Consider the following 24923-nt stretch of genomic DNA (forward strand, 5'->3'; position numbering starts at 1 on the left):
AAGTAATCTCCTGAGAAGCACCCCTTGCTTTTCAGGAGATTACGTGGACCTTGGCAGCAGTCCAAAGAATGCTGAATGGCTGACAAGAAGAAATTTCAAGGAAAAAGAGGATACAGTCCATTATAGCAGAGAAGATGTGGCCATAGTAATGCCTTGAAATTTTGGGGGTTGGGTCTTCAGACATGGCTTGTTCATACCTAGACTGTCCATTCAGAAGCAAAGAGAGGCATGGTCAGTAGGACCTTAAAGCCCATCACTCAACAACCCACTTCCTCCAGATAGGCCCATAGCCTCCCCTAACAGCACAACTACGTGGGAATCAAGTGTTCAAATACATGAGCCTGTGAGGGACATTTTATATCTGCACCATAACAATAATCATCCCAGTGATAGCTGGGGCATGATTAAAATTGCAATAGTCAAGCCAGGTGGGCAGAAAATTTTAACTTGGAGTAGCTGATATGTCATAAGCCAGAAATTAAAAGCAAAAAGATCCATTTAATTTAGCAAAGTGACTGGCAACTTTAATAAGGATTATTAAAACGATCTAGTTAGCAATGAACTATTGGGAATTTAGGAGTTCCATCTTAAATATTTTTACTTAAATATTTAAATACTTATTAAAATAAGTATGTCTGACTATAAAAGTTATTTGCATTGGGCAGTGTCTAATAAGAGTGTTTTTTAGGGAGATGGTTCAGTTGGTAAATCACAAAAAGGAAGACCTGAGCTTGGGTCCCCAACACTCACATAAAAAACTGGTGTGTGGAAGTTCACCTGCAGCATCCTAGGGAGATCCCTAGGACAATCGGTGAGCTCCTGGTTCAGTGGGAGAACCTGTCTTTAAAAAATGACGTGAAAACAGATAAAGGAAATACCCAACACTGATCCACGCTTACACATACAAACATTCCCAAACAGACATGTACACACACAAACATGTGCACACAAAAACAATAATAACTTCAGCAGTGAGGGATTTCTAGCCTCAGAAGGACTTAGCACTGGCACTACGGGGCCAGCAACTGATGGCCATGGAAGGCAGCAGCTCTAGGTTCTTGTCTGGCAAACTGGAAAAGCAGCTTTCATGGGTCACAAAGAGAGTGATGTTTTAGAAAGAAGTTTACTGTAGGTTCACACATGAAAGCTACAAAAGCACAAAGACAGTGAGCAGAGACCCTGAACAGCAAAAGCAGGTCCAAACTTGAATTGCCCCTGAGTTGCCAGTCTGAACCTTTTCGCAGGATAACCCAGTTGATTTTAACTGTCAACTAAACATAGCCTAAACTCACCCGGAAAGGGGATCTCAGTTGAAGGACTGCACAAATCATACTGGCCTGTAGATGTGACTGCAGTGGGGTGGGGGTCGGGGGTTGTCTTGGTCGCCAACTGATGTAGGAGGGCTCAGTCCACTGTGTGCATACCACTGTCTGGGCTGGTGTTCTGGGCTGTATGAGACTCTAGCTAAACATGAGCCTACCTTGGTACCAACAAGAAGCATTTCCCCACAATTTCTATTTTAAATTCTTTCTTTAGTTGCTGTCCTCACTTCCCTCAATGATGGATTATCAGCTGAAATAAACTCCCTTCTCCCCTACATTTGCTCTGGTGGTGATGCTTGTCATAGCAGCAGAGAATGAACTTAGAACCTAGGATTTATGGCAGAAATGAGGATGAGTGTGGGGCTCAGTGGTCCGTCGGTCCAAGCTGGTCCACCCATGATGTGTCCATGAGTCCTGGTGGCTGGAATGGGGCTCCAGCACACCCCAGTGCCTCTGGCTGGAACACATCTGTCAGCTGAAACCAGGACATGAGTCAGTGTCTCTGATACCCTGCAGACTACCTTCTGGAGGTCTTTCTCCTACCTGCATGACAGGTTTCTGTCTCCTGCTCTTCTCGGATGAAGAAGATAAAAATCTCCACTGATACCATTAACAATAGCTTCTGTTAACAATCTGGTTTATTCCTTTCCAGACAAAAATATGATCCTGCATCGCTTTATGCCATATTGTTAATAACTCCCCCTTGTCACTTAAAACTCCTAAAAACATTGTTTCCATTGACTGCATAGTATTCTGTCGCGTGTGGATGATAATGTTGTCAGATAGCTTTGCTTGTAAATCTCAAGATCAAAACAGTATATTATGAAACATTGACTATTCTTTTTCTTTTTTGTGCCCTTTCTTTTTTTTCCTACCTCCCGATCAAAGTTACAGCGGTTCGACTTCCGTTTTTATCTTTATGTCAATGACTTCTTGAAATGACCAGATGCATCATCCTTCTTACTCCCAGGCACCATCAGCCTTTCCTCCCCCCACTGCTGAAGGAGCAAAATGTGTCATTTAGCTTTCTTTCATTCCTGAAATAGTAAAAAGAATTCTTTTTTTCCTGTTTCTTAGATACGGCATCCTGTTTCCTGCTGGCCCAACCCCTCCCAGCCTTTGCTGTCCCTCTGTGATCTCCTTAGGAATTTGCCCTACATTTCATCCTCGGTGGTGGTGTTTTCATCTCGCTGTAAAGTTCTTTCTTAAAGTAGCTTCTGTAGTCCTTGCCAATCTTGTCTCCCTGCAAATATAGCAGCTGCATCTCCGGAAGTGTTTCTGCTTGATCCAGTCAGGAAATAGCATCGTTGACCAAGTCAGTATTTGACACAAGGGCATCCAGGTTTCTACAGGTCCGTGTTCAAAACCACTATGAAGGTAGAGTTAGAAACCTGTCTTTATTGTTATTGCAGTCCTGTAAGCATGTCCGGCTGGATGCTACCCTGGAGAGAAGGCAGTCTATTAAGTAGGTGAAACACACAGTTCTTGGCAAGCTGCAGATCATGATTCTACCTCTATATTGACTTAGCCAGCATGATATTTAAATCAAGGCTGGGTATGACAGCACTCAGGGGAAAACCTGTGAGAGAGCTCTGTGTTGTGTGGTCTCCCCTTGGAAGGTCACTTCATCTCCATGAAATGTTTTCAAGCCCTCCTTTCAGTTTGCTCACATGATTAAAAAAAAAAAAGTTTTCACGTTCAAAGCTATAGATATGACAAAAGAAGAGAGGGCGGCGTCATGAACATGTGTACAGCCCCAACCATCAAGTGTAACCAGTATGGTTTTGTTCTCTGCCAATCATTTCTCCCCTGTGTGTACCATGAAAAAGACATGACATCTCATTTGCTAACAGCTTTTGGATGATCTAAAATATAAATCATATTAGATTACCCAAAGGAACATAAAGTAATAGTATTGCATGAGATACACCTGATATTGCTCTGTTCCCTTTGCCTCAATATTTTTCAACCTTGTGTTTGAGACAGATAATACCAATAATACCAATAATACTAATACTACCAATATAAAATGTTTGGAAGTTGTGCTTGTTTTACTCCTTATAAACATCCTTTTGTGAATTTAGTGGTTTGAAAAAGTGTTATTTATCTGTCTTAAAAATAGTCAAATCCATGTTTTGGGGGAAATGCCATCGAAGTAGCTGTGGGAAGGAAAGGGTAGGGTCCCCCCTCAGTCTGAAACAGTAATACCTGGCATAGCCCTTGCAGCCCTCAGGAGGTGGTCTGTGTGCGTGAGGGTACCATCCACTCCATTACTGAAAGATTTATTTAAGAATTTTATGTCGTGTGTTAGACGAATGCATGCATTTATATTTTTGTGCAATATAAACCCCCAATTTCAAATGTAGTTCAGTTTTCAAATGTGTATAAATATTCCCATGAATAGATGTGTTCTGGTTGAACATTTGTTTTTAAAAAATGATCTCATCACATTTACAACCTAAAAAAATAATGGGAAATCCATCTTCCATGAGTTACCTGGAGAGTTGGGGAAGCAGAAAGACAATTGATAAGTAATTCATTCATCCATCATGTATTAGCATTGTAGGAGAGAGAAGGTGACATTTTCCATCACACATTGTGGGGTTCAAACCTGATGCTATTGTGATAAAAGAGATTAACCAAGAAAAATCATGACAGATGTGTTTAACAAGAGTTTTATGTGACAGAATAGCTTTCAGAAACAGGGACCCAAAGGCCTGGTGAAAACTGCATATTTTCGTGCCTAGTATCATCAAGAGGGCCAGCTCTCCCCTAGAAGTATGATTGTACACCAAACGGAGTTTGACCCAGTGTGATAACTAGAGGTAGTTCAGGCAGGCTGCTCACTCAGAGTTTGTTGTCCCTGGTTTATAGGTTAGGACCCTTCTGGAGGGAGGGTTGCCCCAGCCCGCAGGGTCAGTCGACAGGGACCCTGGGGGAGGGAGGGAGAATAAAGAGACAAGAGATGGAGACAAGACAGTGTTCTGATCAAGCCTCAGAGGATTTGCCAGTCTTTAAACTTTCCGATTGGGCGATTAATTCTTGGTGTTCTTTCTCTAAGCGAATTTGTTCCTCAAGATATTGAATTTTGTCCTGTAATTCTTTCTGGGGGTTTAAGACTGGGCAAGCTAGAGGATGAACTGTGGGAGGAGGTGTATAGGGCAGAGGCCGTTGCTTTAATGAAGGCCAGTCTGACTCATGATATACTGCTGCCTAGTCTTCCGAGTCCTCCCAGTCCCCATCACTAAGGTCATCATCAGTGGATGATTTATTCCTAGTGAAAGTTTTTAGTAATGGATATACATTTTTTTTTATTTTTGGTTTTTACACTGTTATCTTTGGTCTTTTTAATGTCTTCAGTATCACTCTCAAAGGACATGAGGTCCTTTTCCTTCAGGCTGTTCCCCTGAGCCCTTTTTCTGAGGGTCAGAATTCTTTTCAAGGTCAAAGCCACACGGTTTACGACTTACTTTCAGGCATGATACACAGAGACCCCCTGAAGCTGGGGAAAGTTAGGAAGACATTTTGTTCTGGTGGGTTTTCTCAGTTACTGAGGTACCATATTTTGAAGTATTGTGTTCTGAGCTATCATTCCCCATAACTATTAATAGCAAGGAATAAGATTAGGAGAGCTACCTATAATTTATTCCAGAGATAAAGTAAGCAAGGAAAATCAAAGGGAAACTTAAATCTGAGGAACTAGGAAATAGCAGAATCTGATGTCAGACTATCCAAGAGGTAAAAGAATGATTAGAATGGTTAAATCAAGGATGTCTACCTTGCAACAGCATGAGAATAGAGCAGCACATGGAACTATTATATGAAATATCATATAAAACTTTTTGAAGTACTGCACTTAAATTATATATACTATGCTAAATGCTAAAGACTAGCTAAACTTTTTAATGATTTGGGCACTAGAACTATTAGAACAACTTGGTAATTTTTGCAATAGAGTAGCTATAATATATAGCAAAAGAACTTTTAAAAATGCAATGCTATGTTGTTCACAGGTGATTTCTGTCACATTTTAGTTTCATCAAAATGTATTTCAATACATTTTCCAGTTATTTAAAATGTGGTATTAAGAGTGCTCCTTTCACAGATGCCTTGTTCAGTGGTTATCTTTCATAATTGGAAGTGAGCCTACCTCTACTAAAAAATAATACTAATACTAGTAATAGCAATTCTGAACATGTCTCTGGTTTGCATACAGATAATATAACTTTAATAAGATATTGAAGGTCCAGCAAGAGGATAAAGGTGCCTACTGTCAAGGCACATGATGGGAACCCAGGACCACATGATGGGAAGACAGATCCGAGCTCTCCCTGGAGGCACACATGCACACACAGCCCCATACAGACTCTTAAATTAAAGTAACTAGAACACCATTTAAAATACTTTATTATGGACTAAATATAAATGTGTACTGAGTAGTACTGAGCACACCTACTAGATATTGCAGGTTGGTTGGTCAGGACACATACTAAGTGTTGATGTGCTGCCAACAGCTTAGTAGTCTGAAAAAGCAAACAAGTTTTTCCCTGTATAATCTATATGTCATGATTTACAGAACCTTCCCTCCCCCAAATAAGAATGTTTCAACGAGAATAGAGAAACCCAACAAAGACACTTGCACTGTGTTCTCTTTCATTTGTTTATATACTTATTTATTATTTTTCATTGTGGTACTGGAGATTGGGCCTGTATTTTTAACATTTTCATGTAATACTCATGTCAAAGCGGGTGAGTGTGCGTTAGAGCCCCAGTGCTACCTCAAACACTTCCATGTTTTATGGACTCACGCTGCATAGCATTTTCACTGACCCCAAGCAGAACATGAAACTACCTATAGATTTGTAAATGATACTATGGATTGAATGTATACCTGATGTTCATAAACTTACATGAATGTTACAGGAAAGAGCGTATGTTCTAAGAGGGGCACCCCCTCCTCTTGTGTGTACTGTCATGTTATGATGCTTTGTCACATGTTATGATATGCAGATAAGGGTTTTGCCAGGTGTGACCGCATCACCCCAGACTTCTCAGGCTCCAGAACCATCAACCAAATGAATTTCTATTGTTTATAAGTTACTTGAATGCTGACATTTTGGTATAGGTGTAGAAACTGGGCTAAGGCGGTATTATCAAAACTCCTTTAGCTTACTGCTAAGCTAGACCCACTAAAGGAAGAAAATGTCCAAGTTTCCATTCATTATGTTCAGTTCTTTGAGGCTTAACAGACTTTGGAGAGCCTTCTTTGTATAATGTTTGAGCTAAGTTTTTATTTATGTTTGCAATGGTATAATAGCCTAAGATCCTTAAGAATAATCAGTTAGGGACTTGCTTCTCTCTAACTTCATCCTCTTCTCTGTTGTAGAACCAAAAGGACAAGGCTACCACTACATATTGAACACTCCTCCCTCTGTCCTGGAGTGGCTCTTTATTAACACGATTGCTGTAGTTTATGTCCACCGAGCACTTTTTAATTGTGTAATTTATAAAATATTTGTGTAATGAAAAGTATGTACTGACTGTTGGCCAAAGCACATTACAGAAGTTGTTTTCATTTAAGCACAAATTATATAAGTTTTGAGACATAAGGATAATTCTTAACCCTTTCTTTAGTGATAAGAAGCCTGAGGTGCCAAGTGGCTAGGTGATTCTAAGATCACAAAGCTCGTAGTGACAGCTGAGATGCAGGTCTCTCTAACCTCATTCATCTATTCAGTCCTTTATGGAACAGATGTTTACTGACAGCAACTAGGTAGGTCGCTCTGCGCTCTCTTGGTGACCCCATTGAGGGATATGGCGGCCAGGGACACTGCATAGTCAAGGATGAAGGGTTCATCATGGTCCAGCACTCTGTAGAGAGGGCTGCTGAAGCAAGAGTATAAGTCCTAGGTCATACAGAAAATCTTAAGCCGAGGTTACAAGATCCTAAATTTAAAAAAAAAAAAATTAAGCCCCAAGTAATTCTTGTCTGTATTCTCCTTGGAGATTCATAATGACAATTAGGGCTTCAGCTAAAAACAAACAAACAAACAAAAACGTGCTTAACTGCCTGTATCTTTATTTTCCAAACTTCCTTGAACATCGAACTTGATTTTGTGATATTCCATTTAATATTTCATAGAAATATTAGTCTTCTAAGGGCAAAGCACTGACAACGCCCCCCCCCCCCACACACACACACATAAGATCTCCTTTGCAGGGAAGAAAAAGTAGGAATTTTCTTTTCCTTTCACAAGGGCTATGGATGATACACCTATAACAAAGGACAGGTTAATAGGGAAAGCAAACAAATACATAATTCAATTAATTTATATAACAAATGAACCTTCAATAAATAAAGACTCAGAGACCCAAGGAAAGCTGTGTTCCGATGCTGAGGTTCGGTCTGAAAGGGATGGCTCTGTAGAAGGTGCTTAGAGAAAAGGAAGATCTGTCCAGATTCCCCTGGGACAGGGTACCTGTCACATGAGTGCTCTCAGGAGGAAATGAGGACTGGAAAGAAGCAGATGCATGGTATGATTCTGGCCTCTTTGTTAAGTTTACCTGAATAAATACACTGCTTCTCTTTTCAGCATTAATTCCTTAAAATAGATAACCACCCTGGGGTCTAAACTGGTATCATCCGTCAAGGAATTCATAATGGGTGTTTGACTCAGAATCGCCATTGTCCTGTAGATGAATGTGACAACCTAAGATCTGCTGTATTGCTAGCCTCCTTTCCCATCCAGGACTTTTATTTAGTATTCTTTTGTCATGCTAAAGTACTGTATTTATTATCCCGAGACAAGGTTGAGTCCTTGATGGCTAAGAGGAACGATTTGAAGAGATACCTGATCCGGGGTCAGTAGTTGAACCAGCACTTGAATGTGATAGGAGTTCGTGAGATTTTGTTCCTACTGTTTTAAGCATATCTAAAACTACAAAATAGCACCATGCATGGTCTGAATTCCTAATTTACCTATCTATAATCTATCAGGTAACGATGTATACAAATTAACATGGTTGATAAAAAAGTAAATGGTGAACGAAGCAGGTATATATGACAATAACAGAAAAACACCATTTATGATGTTGGGAAAACATTCTTTGTATTGTCATATATGCCAATGACAAATATTATAGCACCTTAAATTATACGTAGTGATAAGAATGTGTCTTTGTAGTTTGGCTTGTAAACAAAATATAAGGTATGTATTTTGCATGCTTTGATAAGAAAAACAGTTCTACATCAGAAGGCCAGCTTTATCAAAACAAATAAAGAATAGAATAGAGTGGCTAGAGAGTAAGTCAAGTGCTTGCCACACAGAAAAAATGACGTCAGTTCAGATCCCAGACTCCACATAAAGAGCTAGGTGGCATGAATTTGTAATCCCAGCGTGGAAAAGATAGACAAATGGTCCCTGACCAGACAGCTTGGTCCACTAGGGGAGTGACAGAACAGTGAAAGACTTCTGGAAACAGTGTAGATGGAATAGATGGAACCAGAGCGTGCCACTGAAGGCTGACCCTTGACCTCCATGTTAATGCTCACATGTGCACACCGTGCATAGACAAAAATAAAATAAAATAGAAGCTCAAAGCAAAATAGTCCATCAAAAAATAATTCTATATAATAGGACAAACATTTTGGGAATGTGCATTTATATACACAAACATTTTGGGAATGTGCATTTATATACTATTTCAAACTCCGATTATTCTTTTGCACCATGGTGCAATCACATTACAATCCAGTAAATCTTTTCTAAATGGCCATGAAAACTTAAAACACTTTGACTGACCAAATAAGTTACTGCAGATAGCAACACATCAGAAAATTAACTGTATTATTATTTTTTGAAGCACCGGCTCTTTTGTTAAATATTTATTATTTTTAATTGCACATAAGATGTCTGTGTGCATGTGGGTATGTGCATGTTCTTACAGGTGCTCGTGGAGGCCAGAGGCGTTGGCTCTCCTTGGAGCTCGACTATCAGGCGATTGTGGCCAACCTGAAATGGATGCTGGGAACTGAATCCAAGTCCTCTGGAAGGAAGTTCAGCACAAACTCTTGACCACTGAGCCATCTCTCCAGCCTTCTATATATTCCTTTTTAAAACAAAATATACAATGACCTTAGGTCTACAGAACCTAAATAGTATCAGTGCTGTGCTGTTTGCTCTCAACTAACTACTTACAGGCTACTGGGTTGACTTTTAGTTTTGTTTTTAATTTATTTTAAAGTCTGGTAGTTCTGGAGACTTCTTTCATTGACCACCAGTCCACTTATCGATAACAATAACTAATTACTATTTTATGCCAAGGTTGTTCATAAAGCCAGGAAATGAGATGCCTGTTTAGTGATGTTTCATGATCTTCCAACTCAAATGAGTTTATGAGGGAAAAGGTACACTTCAAATATCTACCTATAGGTTAAGAGGAAGGCATACTTCTATGTGTAACTAGGAATTCAGGATTCCAGGGAAACCTGTTTCTGAGCAACTTTAGTGCTTCTTAGGGACCCCACCCTTTTATCTCTCAGTTCCACACTCATCCTTATTAGTTCCAATTTGGTTCAAATAAAACCTCCAATACCACCAGCCTCACACCTTCACAGCTTCATGGCCATGTGCAGTAGGGACAGGGACAAGGACAGTAATACAAATCTCCTTCTTGATGTTTAGCTTAGTGTTCTTATTTGGTTTAGGTGTCAAATAGCTGTAATAGCAGTCATTGTTACACATTGCTTTCTTTCTTTCTCTCTCTTTTTTTTTTTTTTTTTTTTTTTTTCAGTTTAACCACAAAATGAACAATGTAGCACAAGGCGTGTTTTTTCCTAGTTTCCAGGAATTCCAGCAGTGCCAGGAATCTAGGCATTGCTTAGCTAGGTTGTTGCTTCAGACTATGTCACCCAAACAAAATGTTTAAATCAAATGTGTTGTTAGTCACTAGGAGTTCATCTGAAGGCTCCACTGGGGAAGGAGCCATCGGCAAGCTCACGTAAATGCTTGTGGGTAGGACAGAATTCCTTTCAAATGGTTCAGCTGAGGACCACATTTCCCAGCTGGCTGTTGGGTGAAAGTTTCCTGAGTCCCTTGGCATGTGGCTCATCACCCTACCTTTTCTGATCCAAGCCTGCAAGAGGGAGGGTCTCCTAGAATGGCAAGTCAGCCATTTATAATGACATGGAAATGACATCTTTGCAAGACTGAGGTATTCCAGAGGTCAGAAGCAAGGAGAATGGGAGATGCACAGTACCACTAACACCGGGTAACAAGGATCTACAGGTCACCTTACTAAGCCACCTTCTTCACCACACTTTAGTTCTGTGTCCACCTCTGAACATGGAGTTCAAAAATCGAGGGCAGGAAGTAAGAGTGTGTGGCGGAAATAATTGATGTCACTGTCAAGAAAGGGATGGATGGTGACCCCAGACTCCCATGACAGGGCCTGGGTTTAGCTCTGAGTTTTAAGGAAAACCAGAAAGAAAGCTTTTTCTTACTCCCATGACTTTGAGTCACTATGAGTCCCAATGTTTATTTTAAATTACCTAATTATATGTTTATGTTATGGGATAGAATGCTTTGGTGTGTTGATTCAACACTTCTAAGCCAGCTCCATTCTTTCCTTATTTGGGGTTTATATTATAATTTTCAACCATTGCTCAACATGAAAAAGTTAAAATTTTTGTGTACCAAGTTGCTGAAATTGTAGGAAGAACCAAATTGATTCAAGGCTACAATGGTCTCAAAACTTCTATCTTACCTAAAATAGGCCATTAGGAAGAACCAAAAGCAAGTATTTACCCTTGATTTTTCAAGAATGCACTAGGAAATATGAATCAGCATAAAACTGAGATGAAAAAGAATTTTGAGCCTTTTCTCAATAGAAAATATATTGTCATATCAAGCAAGTAACCAAATCACTCTCCCACACACTTACTTCAAAACAGAAAAAGCTCTAAGATGAAGCCACTAATCCAGGGATGGGTCCCTCCAAAATCCAAATTTCTAATTGTCTCTGAAACATACATATTTTAATTTGTTTCCAATTCAGAAGTTATTATTAATGTTATTATACAATTATACTTTATTTATTACAGTTAAGTATTATAGCTATATGTGGCTATTGTTATGATAGACTGACTGTAAGAAGTAAGGTTTTTCCACCTGCTGCTGGTCTTGTCCCGACACCGCGCCAGCCCCAAATAACACACAGAGACTCTGTATTTGATATAATGCTGTTGGCCAGGTACTAGTTTCTTATCGGCTAGCTCTGTCTTAAGTATCAACCCATTTCTGTTAATCTAAGTTATTTCCACGTGGTCTCATCTTACCGGAGTCCTGCTCTCTCCAGACTCTCCATGTTGACTCGTCCTTCCTACTTCCTCGAATCCTCCTTGTTTCCTAGTCCCACCTATCTTGCTTTCCTATTGGCCAACAGTGCTTTATTCATTAACCAGTATGAGAAACATATTTACAGAATGACATCTCCCATCAATAGACTACATATATATTGTGATTTTCAATGTTTAGTGTTCACTATATACTTTCCATATTTTTCAATCTCTTGAATTCTCTAACAATCACATTCTATAAAATTGTGTATTAATGTCTTTTTCATTACTTTGTAATCCATGGAGAGGACACCCAGAATTTTAGCATCACGCCTCCAACACTCAACAAGTGTTCATTTGCTGTGAATGGTTATGTAGGTTTGAACTGATATTAGACAAAATTTTTCTGTTTAAAAAAATTTACTTCTGAAGGGAATGGAAGCATGCTGGATTAGGTGCCTCCATAGCCAGTGCTGTCAGTCACTATGGAAGCTTTTAAGTGGCTGAAGATGTTTGGAATCCTCTTTGCTCTAAAGATTTCGCAGGGTTTAGTTGGGTCATCTATAAGCTCTTCAGGAGGGAGAACTTAGTAAGTATTCCTAAGTCTCCCTGTTTCTGATTTCTTCCCTGTATTATTTGGTCACCTCCATCCTCTAAGTGATACTTGGATGCCAAAAATTCAATCACATCTTCTTGTTATCTTGAATTAAAATAGCTGTGTTTTTCTCAACACACAAGAGCCTAAATTGTGTCCTGCTGGCCCATCCTGCCAGTCTGGTTCCTAGATACCACCCCTCCCCCCCATATAGGCACATAAAGCCTTTCAATTCCAGCAACATGGGTTTCTTTCCGTTATTCAAACACACAGACTCTTGCTGACCCCTCTGTTGGAGCCTCTAGCTGCCTTCTGTTGGTCTCACAAATCCTGAGGAAGTCCTCTAGTTAGAGGTCAGATGGCTGCCTCTGAAAAGTCTCCATTCAAACCCCACTAAGACCCACCCACTAAAACCCACCCTTCATTCCTACTTTATACCTCTTGTACATGTTGACATTACCACATCCTTCATCCATCCTACATGATATTCCATGATCCTACCAACCTAGGAGACCCTTGATGTCATCAGGACACATTGCTTACTCCTCAGCTAACCCAAAGGTTGCCACATGGGAGGCCTGAGTGGACTAATGTTCAAAGAACCTTCTCAATGTGGAATGAAACTTTGACGGATACCTTAAAAGGAGGGAAAACAACACGAAACCAACAGAATTGCTGTCTTTATTTTTTTTTTCCAAGTCAGGTACTGCCTATGTGAATAATTTCATCATCTGCCAGAAGATTTTAACATTTTAGGCTTAAATTCCATTTCCTATTTTAGACCATACCCCAGTGCATAAGTTGTCAGATCTGTTTAGTAAAGGCTGGTGTTTCTTAAGCATTCCATGAAGTTTTTAGTTCAAATAAAATGCAAGGCCTAAGGGAAAATTAAATCAGAGCCCTGAGTCCCGTTAGCATTTAAACGTCAGTGTCTGATCTCGGAGCTTTTTCCTGTTTAAGTCTTGGCTTCATGATCCGGAGCTCTGTTGACCCACAGCGTTTCACAATCCCTGGGCTAAGCGATCTTCCTCCTGAGGTCTGCAGTATCTGCTCTTTGCTTCTCTTTGGGGTTGTTCTCTTGTCAATAGAAGCACTGCACTTAGTGTATTGTCTCTTTCCCTGGTGATTTTCCTTTTTAATATTTCTCCAGGAGCACCATGGGTGTTTAGTTTACATGTCTCAGCCTGGAGGACATTTAGGATTGGAAGAAACAGAGAGTGGTATATTCTAGACAAAAATAAAAGTGTTGGGATCTTTCCTACGCCATCCTAGAGGGGTAAGCACAGCTCACTCAGCTCCCAAGCCTGCACTGAGTGGTATGACACAGGAGATCTGGTTTGCACAGGGAGCACTAATCACTAAGAGAATGGGCTCTCTCTCTCTCACATGTGGGAATAGCCTTCATAAAATTCCAGTGTGCCCTTTATTGGACTCTAAACAATTACCATTCCTTATTTAGAATTCGACAAAACAGCTATTGATCCCATTTTGCTAAGTACAAAGCAAGGAGTGGAAATCATCTTCTCTATTGTCCCAGCCCTACTCTATTCCTCCTAGCCACACCTTCAGATGGATTCCAAAGGCGAGGCTGAGATGTGCTGAAGATACAACAAAACCTGGGACAGTATCACAATGCTGTATTGACCAGGTATTCTGATCAATTAGCTTCCCTCTGTTACTTGGCCTGCCCCTCCCCTGCTTTTTTTTTTTTTTTTTTTTTTTTTTTTTATTTTATTTTATTTTTTTTTTTTTTTGGTTCTATTGGAAGCAAAGAGAACTAGGCAAAGAAAAGACCTGATGGCTCCAGACCAACCTGTTTCATTGGGGACTAAATAAAATGCCAGTGTATGTTCTCTTGGAGGCAAGGATAATTTATCCCCAGCGTTGAAACGGTCTGTATCACAGGGCTTTCTCATACGTGTTATTTCATCTCAACTTCAGATATTACAATGAAATAGATGGGTGAGGTGTCCCCTTCTTGGTATCAAAGGAGAGAATACCCAGAGGGATTTGTCCAAGTGGAATGGTACTTTTTCTATGGCTCTGTATCAAAAACAGCAGCAGCAAATACTTAAACAGTGGAGAAGAAGCCAAGATTGAAATCCAGTCACTCTGGCTGGGAATCCCGAGCTCTCAACCTCTACACTATCCCAGCTCCCTAGACCCACAGTGCAGGAGGACAAAAAGATGGAAGGATCCTGGAGCTTTCTAGCTGGTCAGTCTAGCCAGCCAGTGAGCTCTGGGTTTAGTGCAAGATCCTGTCTCAAAAATTACGTGGGCAGGGATGATTGAGGAAGACACTGGGCATCAACCTCTGCCCACTGAATGCACACACACATATATGTGCACAAGACACAGCATGTGTTTTAATGTGTGCACTTTGATGCTAGACAAATGACCATCTGTGAAGTCATTCCCACAATCAGGAACATGAGCCAGTACATCACCCCCCAAAGTTCCTTCATGCTGGATCCTATTCCCCCTCCTCCTACTCCCAGGTAACTGTCAATCTTTTTCTTTAATTTATTTTGTCATGATAGAAAAGTTTGCACTATCTAGAACTTTAATAAATGCAATCATACAGAATGTGCTCTTTAGGTGAGGCATCTGTGTTTTATTTGCTCAGCGGGATTATTTTGGTAGTCATGTTCTGTTTCAGCTGCTCATTGTTGAAAAATACCCATTGTATAGATACACCACAATTTGTTCATTCATCTGTTGATGGACATTTCAAGCTGCTTTTGGTTGCTGGGTGGTACAGAGAAAACTTCTGTGAATTCTTGCTTATGAGTGTCTACCTGGCACACACTTTTCATTTATCTCGGTAGAATCCAGCAGTATTGAACGACCATGTAATAGAAGCTGTCAAACTGTTTTTGTTAGTGGTTGTACCATTTTACGCGTTACCAGCAGGGTTTCAGAGTCCCACTCAGTGTCTGTCACAGACAACCTATTCCATTGTCAATACTTGATGTTTGCAAGCATTTTAGTTTAGGCGTTCCAACCAGGTTTCGTTTGCAATCTCCTGGTGATTATTAGTATTTTCACGTGCTTATTTATCATCCCTCTACCATCTGCCATAAAGCCCTGTTCAAGTCCTATATCCATGTAACATTTATTTCTGGTTTTTACTACTGAGTTTTGAGAATTCATCTATACACATGTATCTGATATAAATAAAACATGTATATATATATATGTATATATATATATATATATATATGTTATTGTTTTACATACATTTTGAAGGGCAGGACTTAAAGTTTCTTCTGAAGTTTGGTCATCAAATGCCCTTAAAGAATTATATTTCCATTTGATTTCTTTAGATCTCTTGCATTTTACACACAAGTGAGTCTCTAACACCGAATGGCACCCGCTGGGGATTTGATTAGAATTCCACGGAATCTCTTCAGGCATTTGATACAAACAAGTGTGTTAATAATGCTGGGTGCTACACTCCTAAGCATAATTTATTCAGGAACTATGTGATATAACCCAGCCATGTTTTAAAACTTTAAGGATACAACTCTGCCGCATACTTGGATGCATTTACTCCTTAGAAGTTCATAGCACCTGGTGTTGTATTTAGTGCTGATTGGTATTTAAGTTTTTAATTGTTTATGGTTAGTTATAAAGAAGCACAGTTGGTTTTTATATATTGATCCTGCATCCTAAGATCTTGTTAAACTTTGCTTATTCAGGTAAACTTTTTATAAGCCTCATAAAACTTTACAAGTAAAAAACTTGTGTTACATATCAACAGAAACACTTTTATTTGTTCCTTTCCAACCTGGGTATGTTTTTATTTTATTTCGTTTTCATAAACCTCCAAAGGTGTTAATTATACTGTATTACCTTGACATAATATTAGAGAGTGTTTGCCAAGATTTGGCTGTGAATCTTTGTGTCTATGTCCAATGGACATTGATGTACACAGTGTTGATTTCTTATAGAGCCCCTGTCTGAGTATGATGTTGGGTTAGTGTTGGCCTAACATAATTTTTCTGAAGTGTTTGTATAGAATTATTTCTCATATATATTTGGTAGAATTCCCTTCTGAAGCCATCAAGTCCTGGGTTTTCTTTGTAGAAAGGTTTTTAACTAGGAATACAATAAGTTTAATAAAATGAGAACTTTTCGGTTATGGACTTTTCCATAAGTAAGCTTTGGCAGTTCATCTTCCAATAAATGTGTCTGTTTCTTCGGAGTTGCTGCATTTACTGACATGAAGTTATTCAATTTTACTGATCATTTCAAAGGACAACTTTTGGTTTCAGTGATTTTTCTCTATTGATTTTTTTGTCTTTGTATTTCATTTATTTCCTTTGTGATCTTTATTTTCTGAGTTTTGCTCTCTTAGGGCTTTGCCTCTTTCCTCTTGTTCACATTTCCTAAGGTGGATGTAACAATTACAGACCTGAAACTCTTCATTTCTAACCTAGGCCCTGGTGCTACACATTCCCTGGAAGTACATCTCTAGCTGTAGCTCACAGGGTTTCATTCGTTGTTTGTTGGTTTTTATTTATTTATTTATTTATTTATTTATTTATTCAGTTAAAATATTTTCTGAAAATGTAAAAAAAAAAATAGTCTTCAACAAAGATACAAAGAAAGGGAAGCTGAGTCCTTGAGGTAAGGAGTTTACTACAATAAATATAGTAAATACAAGCACAATGGATGATTTATTAAATAGGAGAAAAGCGCTATCAGGATATGTTAGTATTGACTAGGACACAGTTATCTTAACAATTACCAGAAAACTGTGAGAACTTGTTCAAAATGAGGTAGGTCCTATTTGATTGAAGGGAAAGCAGGTAAAAGGTAGAATGTTGCAAAGTTCTAATGTCACCAGAGTTGGAAGGACATAGAGTGACTGTCATATTTTGCTGATGGTATCATCACTCTGGGGGAAAATGGATGGAAAATTAAACAAACTGATTCATCCCTGCCATGAAATAGTATTTGGTAATCAAAAGTGATACGCTATTAATACAGAACAGTTTGTGTGGGTTTCAGAGGACGTACCCTGAGTGATAAAAGCCAACTCCCAAAGGGTAGGTGTGCTGTACATGTCACTCCTGTGCCATTCTTAGGTCACAACATGATGGGCACAGAGAGCTGTTGGTACTTCCTGGAGGGTGTGGAGTACAAGGAGAGAGATGTCAGTGACCACAAAAGGGTATGTTTGCGCACTGGTGGCCACACGGTCTCTCATGTGATGAGATCAAGTGGAAATGAACACACAGAAATGTGTGCATGTGAAATCCGTGAAATCTCAATCAAGTCAATGGGCCTTGTCAATGTGGCTTACCTAGATTTATTATTTCATAATCATTTCAAAGCTAGAGGGGTATGGTTAGAGTGTTACAGAATCTCCCCTTACGATTATTTCTTATAACTACATATTATGTAAAAAGTTAAAGAAAATAAACAAATGATTCTAGAGATATCAGGTAAACAAAACTGAGTAAACTGTGGTATATCCACATTGTGGACTACTATGCAGTCAGAATATGTTTGTATATGTATGTGTGTATGTATGTACTTATGCATGCATGTATAATTACATCTATTTGAGTGTGCTGGTATGAGGGTATGTTGCATGGGAGTTTGGGGCCTTCAAAGGCCAGAGGTGGGGAGCCCCTGAAACTGGAGTTACAGATAGTTCTGAGTTGCCCAACACAGGTATCGAGAACCAAACTTGGGTCCCCTACAAGAGAGACCTGGTATTCTTAACCACTAAGCACTCTCCAGTCCCATGCAGTTAGTTCTAAAGTTAAAAAAAAAAATGCCCTATGAATATTAAATTAGAACTAATTAATTTCTTCAACAGAATTTGCATTGGATCATAAAAGTAAGGCTCATGAAAGCAAGTGTGATATGATTCCTTTTTTGCAAAACAATGCCATAATCCCCCCACACATTTATGTATATCTGGATATATAGCCTTTTGTGTATGCATATATGCATGTGCTACTTAACAATGAGGAATGTGTGAATTTGCATCCTAGCTTGTTAATATGAATACCTTTGCAAGAACAATGGATGGTACAGACTGGAAAAAGGAAACGGGCAAAAGATGACCAAGAAAAATACAGATGAAAAGAAAATAAGCACCAAAATAGCAATATATGTGACATATAGTGCATGCATATAATAATAAAATAATCAGTGTGTATTTATAGGCAACTGTGTATTCAATTTTTTGTGAACTCAAATTTTAAATTTTTATTTTACATTGTGTTATTAGATTGCCATAAAGCTTGTTGAGTCATAATTTATTTAGTATTCGGTTCACCCATTTGAAGAGTACAAGACCATGACTTTTACCATAGTCATAAAATTTGACAGCCATTTCTAGAAGCAGCTATAAAACATTTCATCTCTTCCATGAGGACTCCCAGATCCATTAATAGTGGCTCTACACCCGCCCCCCTTGCTTTCCCCTTGCAGTCCTAGGCAGCCCCGAGGCTTCCTTTCTGACTCTGCAAGCTCGTCGATCTCATCTGTACCGTATGAACAGGAGCATGCAATAACTGGGTTTTCTCGCAGTCTCCCTTTGCCCAGCATGGTGTTTCCAAGTTTCTTCCATGTTGTAGCATGCTGCCTCACTTCATTTCTTTTTATTGCCAACTAATGTTCCGCTGCGTGGATGTACCACATTGTATTTGTCGGTGCGTAGGCGTTGCCTGGTCACGCACTGCCCTTTGGCTGCCTCTCTCTGTTGATTCTTGCACACCCCTTGCTATCACAGGTTGGCATGTGTGTATTAAGCTCCATTCATCACCCGGAGGTCGCTCTATCGTTTTGTTCAACTCCCTGAGGTATAAATTGCTCCGCAGTCTGGTTCAACTAAATTTGAGCAGGGGAAATGCTTTGAAAGCAGCCTTTGAAGTTCCTTCCGATGAGAGCAGGGCTCATGTTACTTCCTTTTCCCTGGTTCTCTGAAACTAGGGTATCATTTGCCTTTTTTGCCTGAATGAAGTGCACTAGCCTCCCTTGGTTATTTAGCGCCAGCATCTTCTTTTCCTTTATCTCTTTATTCCCCCCCACACACACACACCTTTAATACAGTCTATCCCTCTGCACCCCAGGCTGGCTAGGAATTCAAGATCCTCCTGCCTCTGTCTCTAGAGTGCAAGGATTAAAGGTATACACCATTATGTTTGGCCTTCTTTTGATTTTAACAATGCCCTTACCTTCATCTTCTGTTTCAGATAAATTCACCCCTTCGGGAGAGCTCTAGAACTTCAGATTCCCAGGAATGACCCTCTCCTTAGACAAAAGCTTTGAGCTGCTCTTTTGAGCAGTGGAGTAGGCTTTGGGCTTTGGTCTCCTCTGTTTACATTTCTGAGCATGGAACTGTACCCTGTAGGTACCCTGCACCCAACAGTTCTACCCAAACCAGGGTAGACTCTATGCCATGACTCCATGCATGACAACAGGGTGGATAAAGGAAGCTCCTGACTTCTCAGCCATACTCACTGGGAATTTAACCTCTGCAAACTTAAGAGGAGACTGGAAAGGCAGGTCTACCCCTTCTCATGAGATACCCTATCTGTGAAAAGAAGGAGCAATTCTCCTGAGTGTGCTTATACAGAAAGTGTCTGTGGAGAGGACTCTGGTAGGAGGGAAGGAAGGAGCCAGCCATCACCAACCAGCCACAGAACCCTTCTAGTCACACCAGTTTAAAAATCTTTTAAATAAGTGTCTCATCGGTTACATGATCTTGGGATGCGTTGTAGAACCTTCCAGTGGATAGGGGTGTATTGGAGTTTATTTGTTTATGTTTTGTTGCCACCCTAGTTTTGAGCAGTTATACTTGTTTCTGGGAGTGGAGCTCCTGGAATTATGTTTTCAGAAGACTGTGCTGAGGGAAAGCCCCTGGTCCCATCATGTAGTTTGAGCTTCCATTTCTTCATCACAAATGGCAATAATTCGCTCACAAGTCAGGACACAGTGGCCACTCCCCTTCTCCCTTCTTGAATCTCACTTTGAGAAATTACAGAGGTCCTAGCTCAATAAAGGTGCATGCCCAGTAATGTGTGGTAAGAATTTCAAAACTGCAGGAATGTATTTCAAGTAAAATGAAGAATATATTTAGACACTATAAAAATGTGGTCTTCAGTCCTAAACCAGGATTCTTTAGAAGCTTGACTCATGAGAAAAACGAAATCAGAAACCAGCATGACTCAGGGTCTCCCCCTCCCGCTTTCCCTCTCCCAACTCACTTCCACCCTCCATTTTGCTAACATGTGAAAATTATTAAATAAAAAATCAAAGAACTGAATAATCAAAATCATAAAATTTGCGAAGTCTATATTAAAATGTTAAAGTGGGTAATAACCAATAATCTCTCTGAGCTGTTCTTATACACCAGTCTAAGTCATGAATGATTTTCCCTTTTTAATTATTAAGAAACCAAAAAGCAATTCAAGAGTCATTCATTCACTCGTTCATTTATTCATTTAATGAGCATGACTTAATACTAGTCACTGAATGGCTGTTTTGCTAGGCACTTGGTCACTGGTTTGGATTTTAAAACATGAGATAGAATTTCAAGGGGAAGCTAGCCAGCATATACCTTGCCAAACAAAAGTTTATTTTTACAGAGCTTATTTACCTTCTCATAAAATGACCAGGAAGAGCACTGTGAAGAGGATCCCAAGAAACTCTTAAGACCGACTTTGACTTCCCGTGGCAACAGCTTTAGATCTAATTATTTATAAGTAGCATCTTGTTTTCATTATCTCATGCAGAGCATGTTGCATAATTGCCATCTTCTAAAGCTGATGCATGCAATTCTAGGGCCTCTTTGATATTCTTAAAAGATCTAGAAGCAAAAAAAGAAGATCAATTATAAACAACTACAATACAATTTCACCCAGGCATGCTTGTTCAAGGAGAGAATGAAGATGCACTGAAGAAAAATCCCAACCTGAAATTCTATTTAAAACCTAAAATGGCTTGTTTTGTTTAAGAGTTTTATACGTGCATACACCTTTGAATAAAATCCACCCACCTTTCCCTCCTCTATGCCCCCCACCCCTCATCACTGTACCTTCCCAAGTTCATGTGCTTTTTTTTAAACCCACTTTTAAAACTCTGCTTTGCTGGGCATGGATAGCTTCTCAGGAGCTCCATCCTTGAAGATAACCGACTCTTCCTCCCCCCCAATAGACATTAGTTACCAAAAGCTCTCTAGCAGGTGGCAGGGCTTCATGGATCTTCCCCACCCATGCTGGGATTTCAGTGGGCTTGCTCTTGTAGAGGTCTTGTGCATGTAGTCATAGCCACTGTGAGTTCGTGTGTGCAGTGGGCAGGTCAGGACAGGGAAGCAGGGTGTCCACTATCTCTGGCTCTTTCATTCTTCATTTTGCATCTTTGGTGAGCCAAAGTACCCCTTTTTATAAAGAGATCAGATACTTAGAGTTTAAAAGAAGTTAATTACCCAATAAAACAAAATGATGCAATTAAAAATTCGAATCTGATAATAGAAGAACATTTTGTAGTTTGGACTATGAGATTGTATCACATTGATTACTAAGTGCCAGCTGAATGCATACTGTGTGCGGTATTAGGTAAGCATGTTTCCTGCTTTTAAGAACAAGCCTTAGACATAACTAATGAACTAATGTACTACAAGATAATGATGCCATTTAAGAGGGAGAAGAAAGAAATTTTTTTTTCCTGATAGGGAGGATAGAAAGTGTTTCATAATGGAAATGGTATAGTTGTAGGATTGAAATAAAACCCACCCAAGCTCATTTCAGCCTTCCTGCAGAGACCAGCCAAAAATCCCCCTGGTTCATAACTGTAAAGGGGGTGTTGAGGAAGGTGCAATAAAGTTAAATGAAACCTTCAAAATGTCAACACTAGTTGAGAGTTCATTTTTAATCCAATGGGAAACCACAGCAGGGTTTTGAAACAAGGGTTAGGTACCAAAGTTGTGTCTTAGATTATCCTGACACTGTATAAATTAGATTTTTTTTAATGTTATGGGTAGGGGGCAAGAAAGGGCTCAATGGGCAAAGGAGCTTGCTGTCACACCTGAGTAGGTTTGATCCCAGGGACCCTCAGGGTGAAAGCAAAGAACGACTCGTGCAAGTTGTTCTCTGACTTTCATCTGTGAGCACTATGGTGTGTACACACACACACACACACACACACACACACACACACACACACACGATGTGGAAACATTTTTAATGATTAAAACTATAGCAGACTTGGAGTAAATGTGGCCTTGTTGGAGGACGTGTGTCACTGTGGGGGTGGGATTTGATGTTTCCTATGCTTAGGGTACCACCCAGGGTCTCAGAGGACTTCCGTTGCCTATGTGAGGTAGGGCTCTCAGCTACTCCTCCAGCACAGTATCTGCCTGTACATCACCATGCTCCCAACCATGCTGATAATAGACTGAACCTCTGAAGCAGTAAGTAATCCCCCACCCCCAAAAATAAATGTTTTCCTTTATAAGAGTCTCCTTGCCATGGTCATGGTATCTTTCCACAACAATAGAAACTCGAAGATAAATGCAAAAATACTCAATAAAATATTTGCAAACCAATAAATAAATAAATAAAAATAAAAATAGCAGAGATTGAAGATCAGTACAGTGGCCATTGTGATACTGGGCCAGGTGCCAGGAAACAAAGAAGGCAAAGTCAAAGGAGATGGCAGCCCCATAAACATAAAACATCAGAGGGGGAGGGTGGGTAGAGCTCACAGGCTGGTGTCAGCAGTAGAGGTTAAATGTCTATATGCCACAGGGGTTGGCAATGCCCTTAAACTGAGAAAAGAAACAGGAAGATGAGACTTACAGAAGAAGAGAGAGGGTTTCACTTATGCAGCAAATATTTACTGGGCACGTACCGGGTGCCAGGCACTGGGGGTGGGGTAGGGAGGGGTGGGTGAGTAGTGATAAGAGTTATCTTTCATTTTAAAGTACTTGATGTGGAAGAGGCTCAGTCCCCAGCCTGTGTGACTCCAAAGCCAGAGCTGGATGGAGCCAGGGAGTGGGAGCCAGGTAGGAAGGGAGCAGCTTTCTAATAAATGGCAGCTTTGGCTGGGCAGTGAGAGCCCTGCCACATTGGCAGCATTCAAGCAGAACATGGTGGCCTCCAGGGACACTGGGCAGGAGTCGTTCTTTGGGACGGGAGCTAGACTAGCCTTTCTGGTGGTTTCTCTTCTAGCCTCACAAGCCTCTTCTCAGATGAGGGAGCTCTGCAGGTTCTATTATTAATCTGTGGTTTCTCTCCATTATTAAATAAATTACTCAGTCTGTCTGCCATTCAGTAAAACTCACACATTTACATCTGTTATTCTTGAATTATTTTTGGTTAGGGCTCTTCTTTTTTATTAAAAAAAAAAATCTACCCAACTAATGTTACCTTTATAGATATTTTAGAATGGGGTGGCTGGTAGATAGGGTTATAAATACCAGGGGGAGGCTTTTCTTTTGCCTAATAGTGTTGCTATTTAGAACTAACAGGGAAAGAATTATCTTGACTTGCAGATTATGATGCAGCTTATATATGATGCAGATATATATATATGTATATACATATATACATATATATATAAAGCCCACACACACACACACAAAACCCAGAGAGGTTCACTTTGATACTGCATGGTAAAGAAAAAGAGTAATTACGCCATGAGGCTTTCCATCAGAAACGCTTCCCTCCTGTGCCTTTTAAAAGGGAGAAAGGCGAGGAAGGAAGGGGAAAGAGAACCTGTAGTGAGCCTTGTTGTGAGCTGTAGTTCAAGCTTCCCGTTTCCCGGTGTCTTTTGAAACGTAAAATCCCACAACAAATGGCTCGGTAATGTATAACCCGGGCGAAGATTCCATTCCGATTTAAGCCCTTTGGTTTGCTTTTGAGTCTTGCTATTTTCTGCATTTGTTTTGACTGCTCTCATCATTCGAGATTGACGCTTGGATGGGTGTGTAGGACGCAGCAGCAGCAGCAGGCTTACAGCTTGCAGACAAAAAAAAAAAAAAAAAAATCTGCCTTATCTGATGGCTATTATTGAAAATGCGAGGTGTAGCCTGGGCTGGGTAATGAAGGGGAGCGAGCGAGGGGGAGCGAGGAGCATGGAGCTGCATACTGATGAGTGTAGGAGTACTTGATAAAAAGAATTCTGGCTGCTGGCCGTGCATTGCTCATTGTGGAGTACTCCAACAATCACATAGAACGCAGAGCAGCCTGAGCTGACAGCTTGATATACCTTCTTCTCCTGCCCGCTTTTGGGGGCTGTGTGACGCACTGGTCGGTAGTAAAGGTTAATATGTAAGGCATGTGGAGCTAGAATCAAGTCATACTCCACAGCCACAGCCTGCCTGGCAAACTATGTGTTACTTCTGACTTTGCTCTCTCGCTGAGAACATTAATCTGTCAAGCTGGCGGGCTCCTTCGATAACAACTTTCCCAGGAGCATGATGTGGCAATGCCACCTCTCAGCCCAGGACTACCGCTATTACCCCGTGGACGGCTACTCCCTGCTAAAACGCTTCCCTCTTCATCCTCTTACAGGACCCAGATGCCCTGTCCAAACAGTGGGACAATGGTTGGAAAGCATTGGTCTACCTCAGTACGAGAACCACCTGATGGCTAATGGATTTGACAATGTACAGTTTATGGTAAGATGCTCTCTGTGGCCACGG

The 24923-nt window shown here is 40.2% G+C and overlaps 1 protein-coding gene across 1 annotated transcript in view; it reads left to right on the top strand.

Annotated features, from left to right (window-relative positions):
- The window catches only part of Anks1b (ankyrin repeat and sterile alpha motif domain containing 1B), an 878091-nt gene that overhangs the window by 489885 nt on the left and 363283 nt on the right, over window positions 1-24923 (top strand). Inside the window, exon 15 of the mRNA XM_051206268.1 lies at window positions 24793-24899. Coding sequence (XP_051062225.1) covers window positions 24793-24899 — 107 coding nt within the window. The remainder of the gene's footprint in view (window positions 1-24792; window positions 24900-24923) is intronic.

The sequence above is a fragment of the Phodopus roborovskii genome, unplaced genomic scaffold, assembly GCF_943737965.1.
Source record: "Phodopus roborovskii unplaced genomic scaffold, PHOROB, whole genome shotgun sequence".
Lineage (NCBI taxonomy): Eukaryota > Metazoa > Chordata > Mammalia > Rodentia > Cricetidae > Phodopus > Phodopus roborovskii.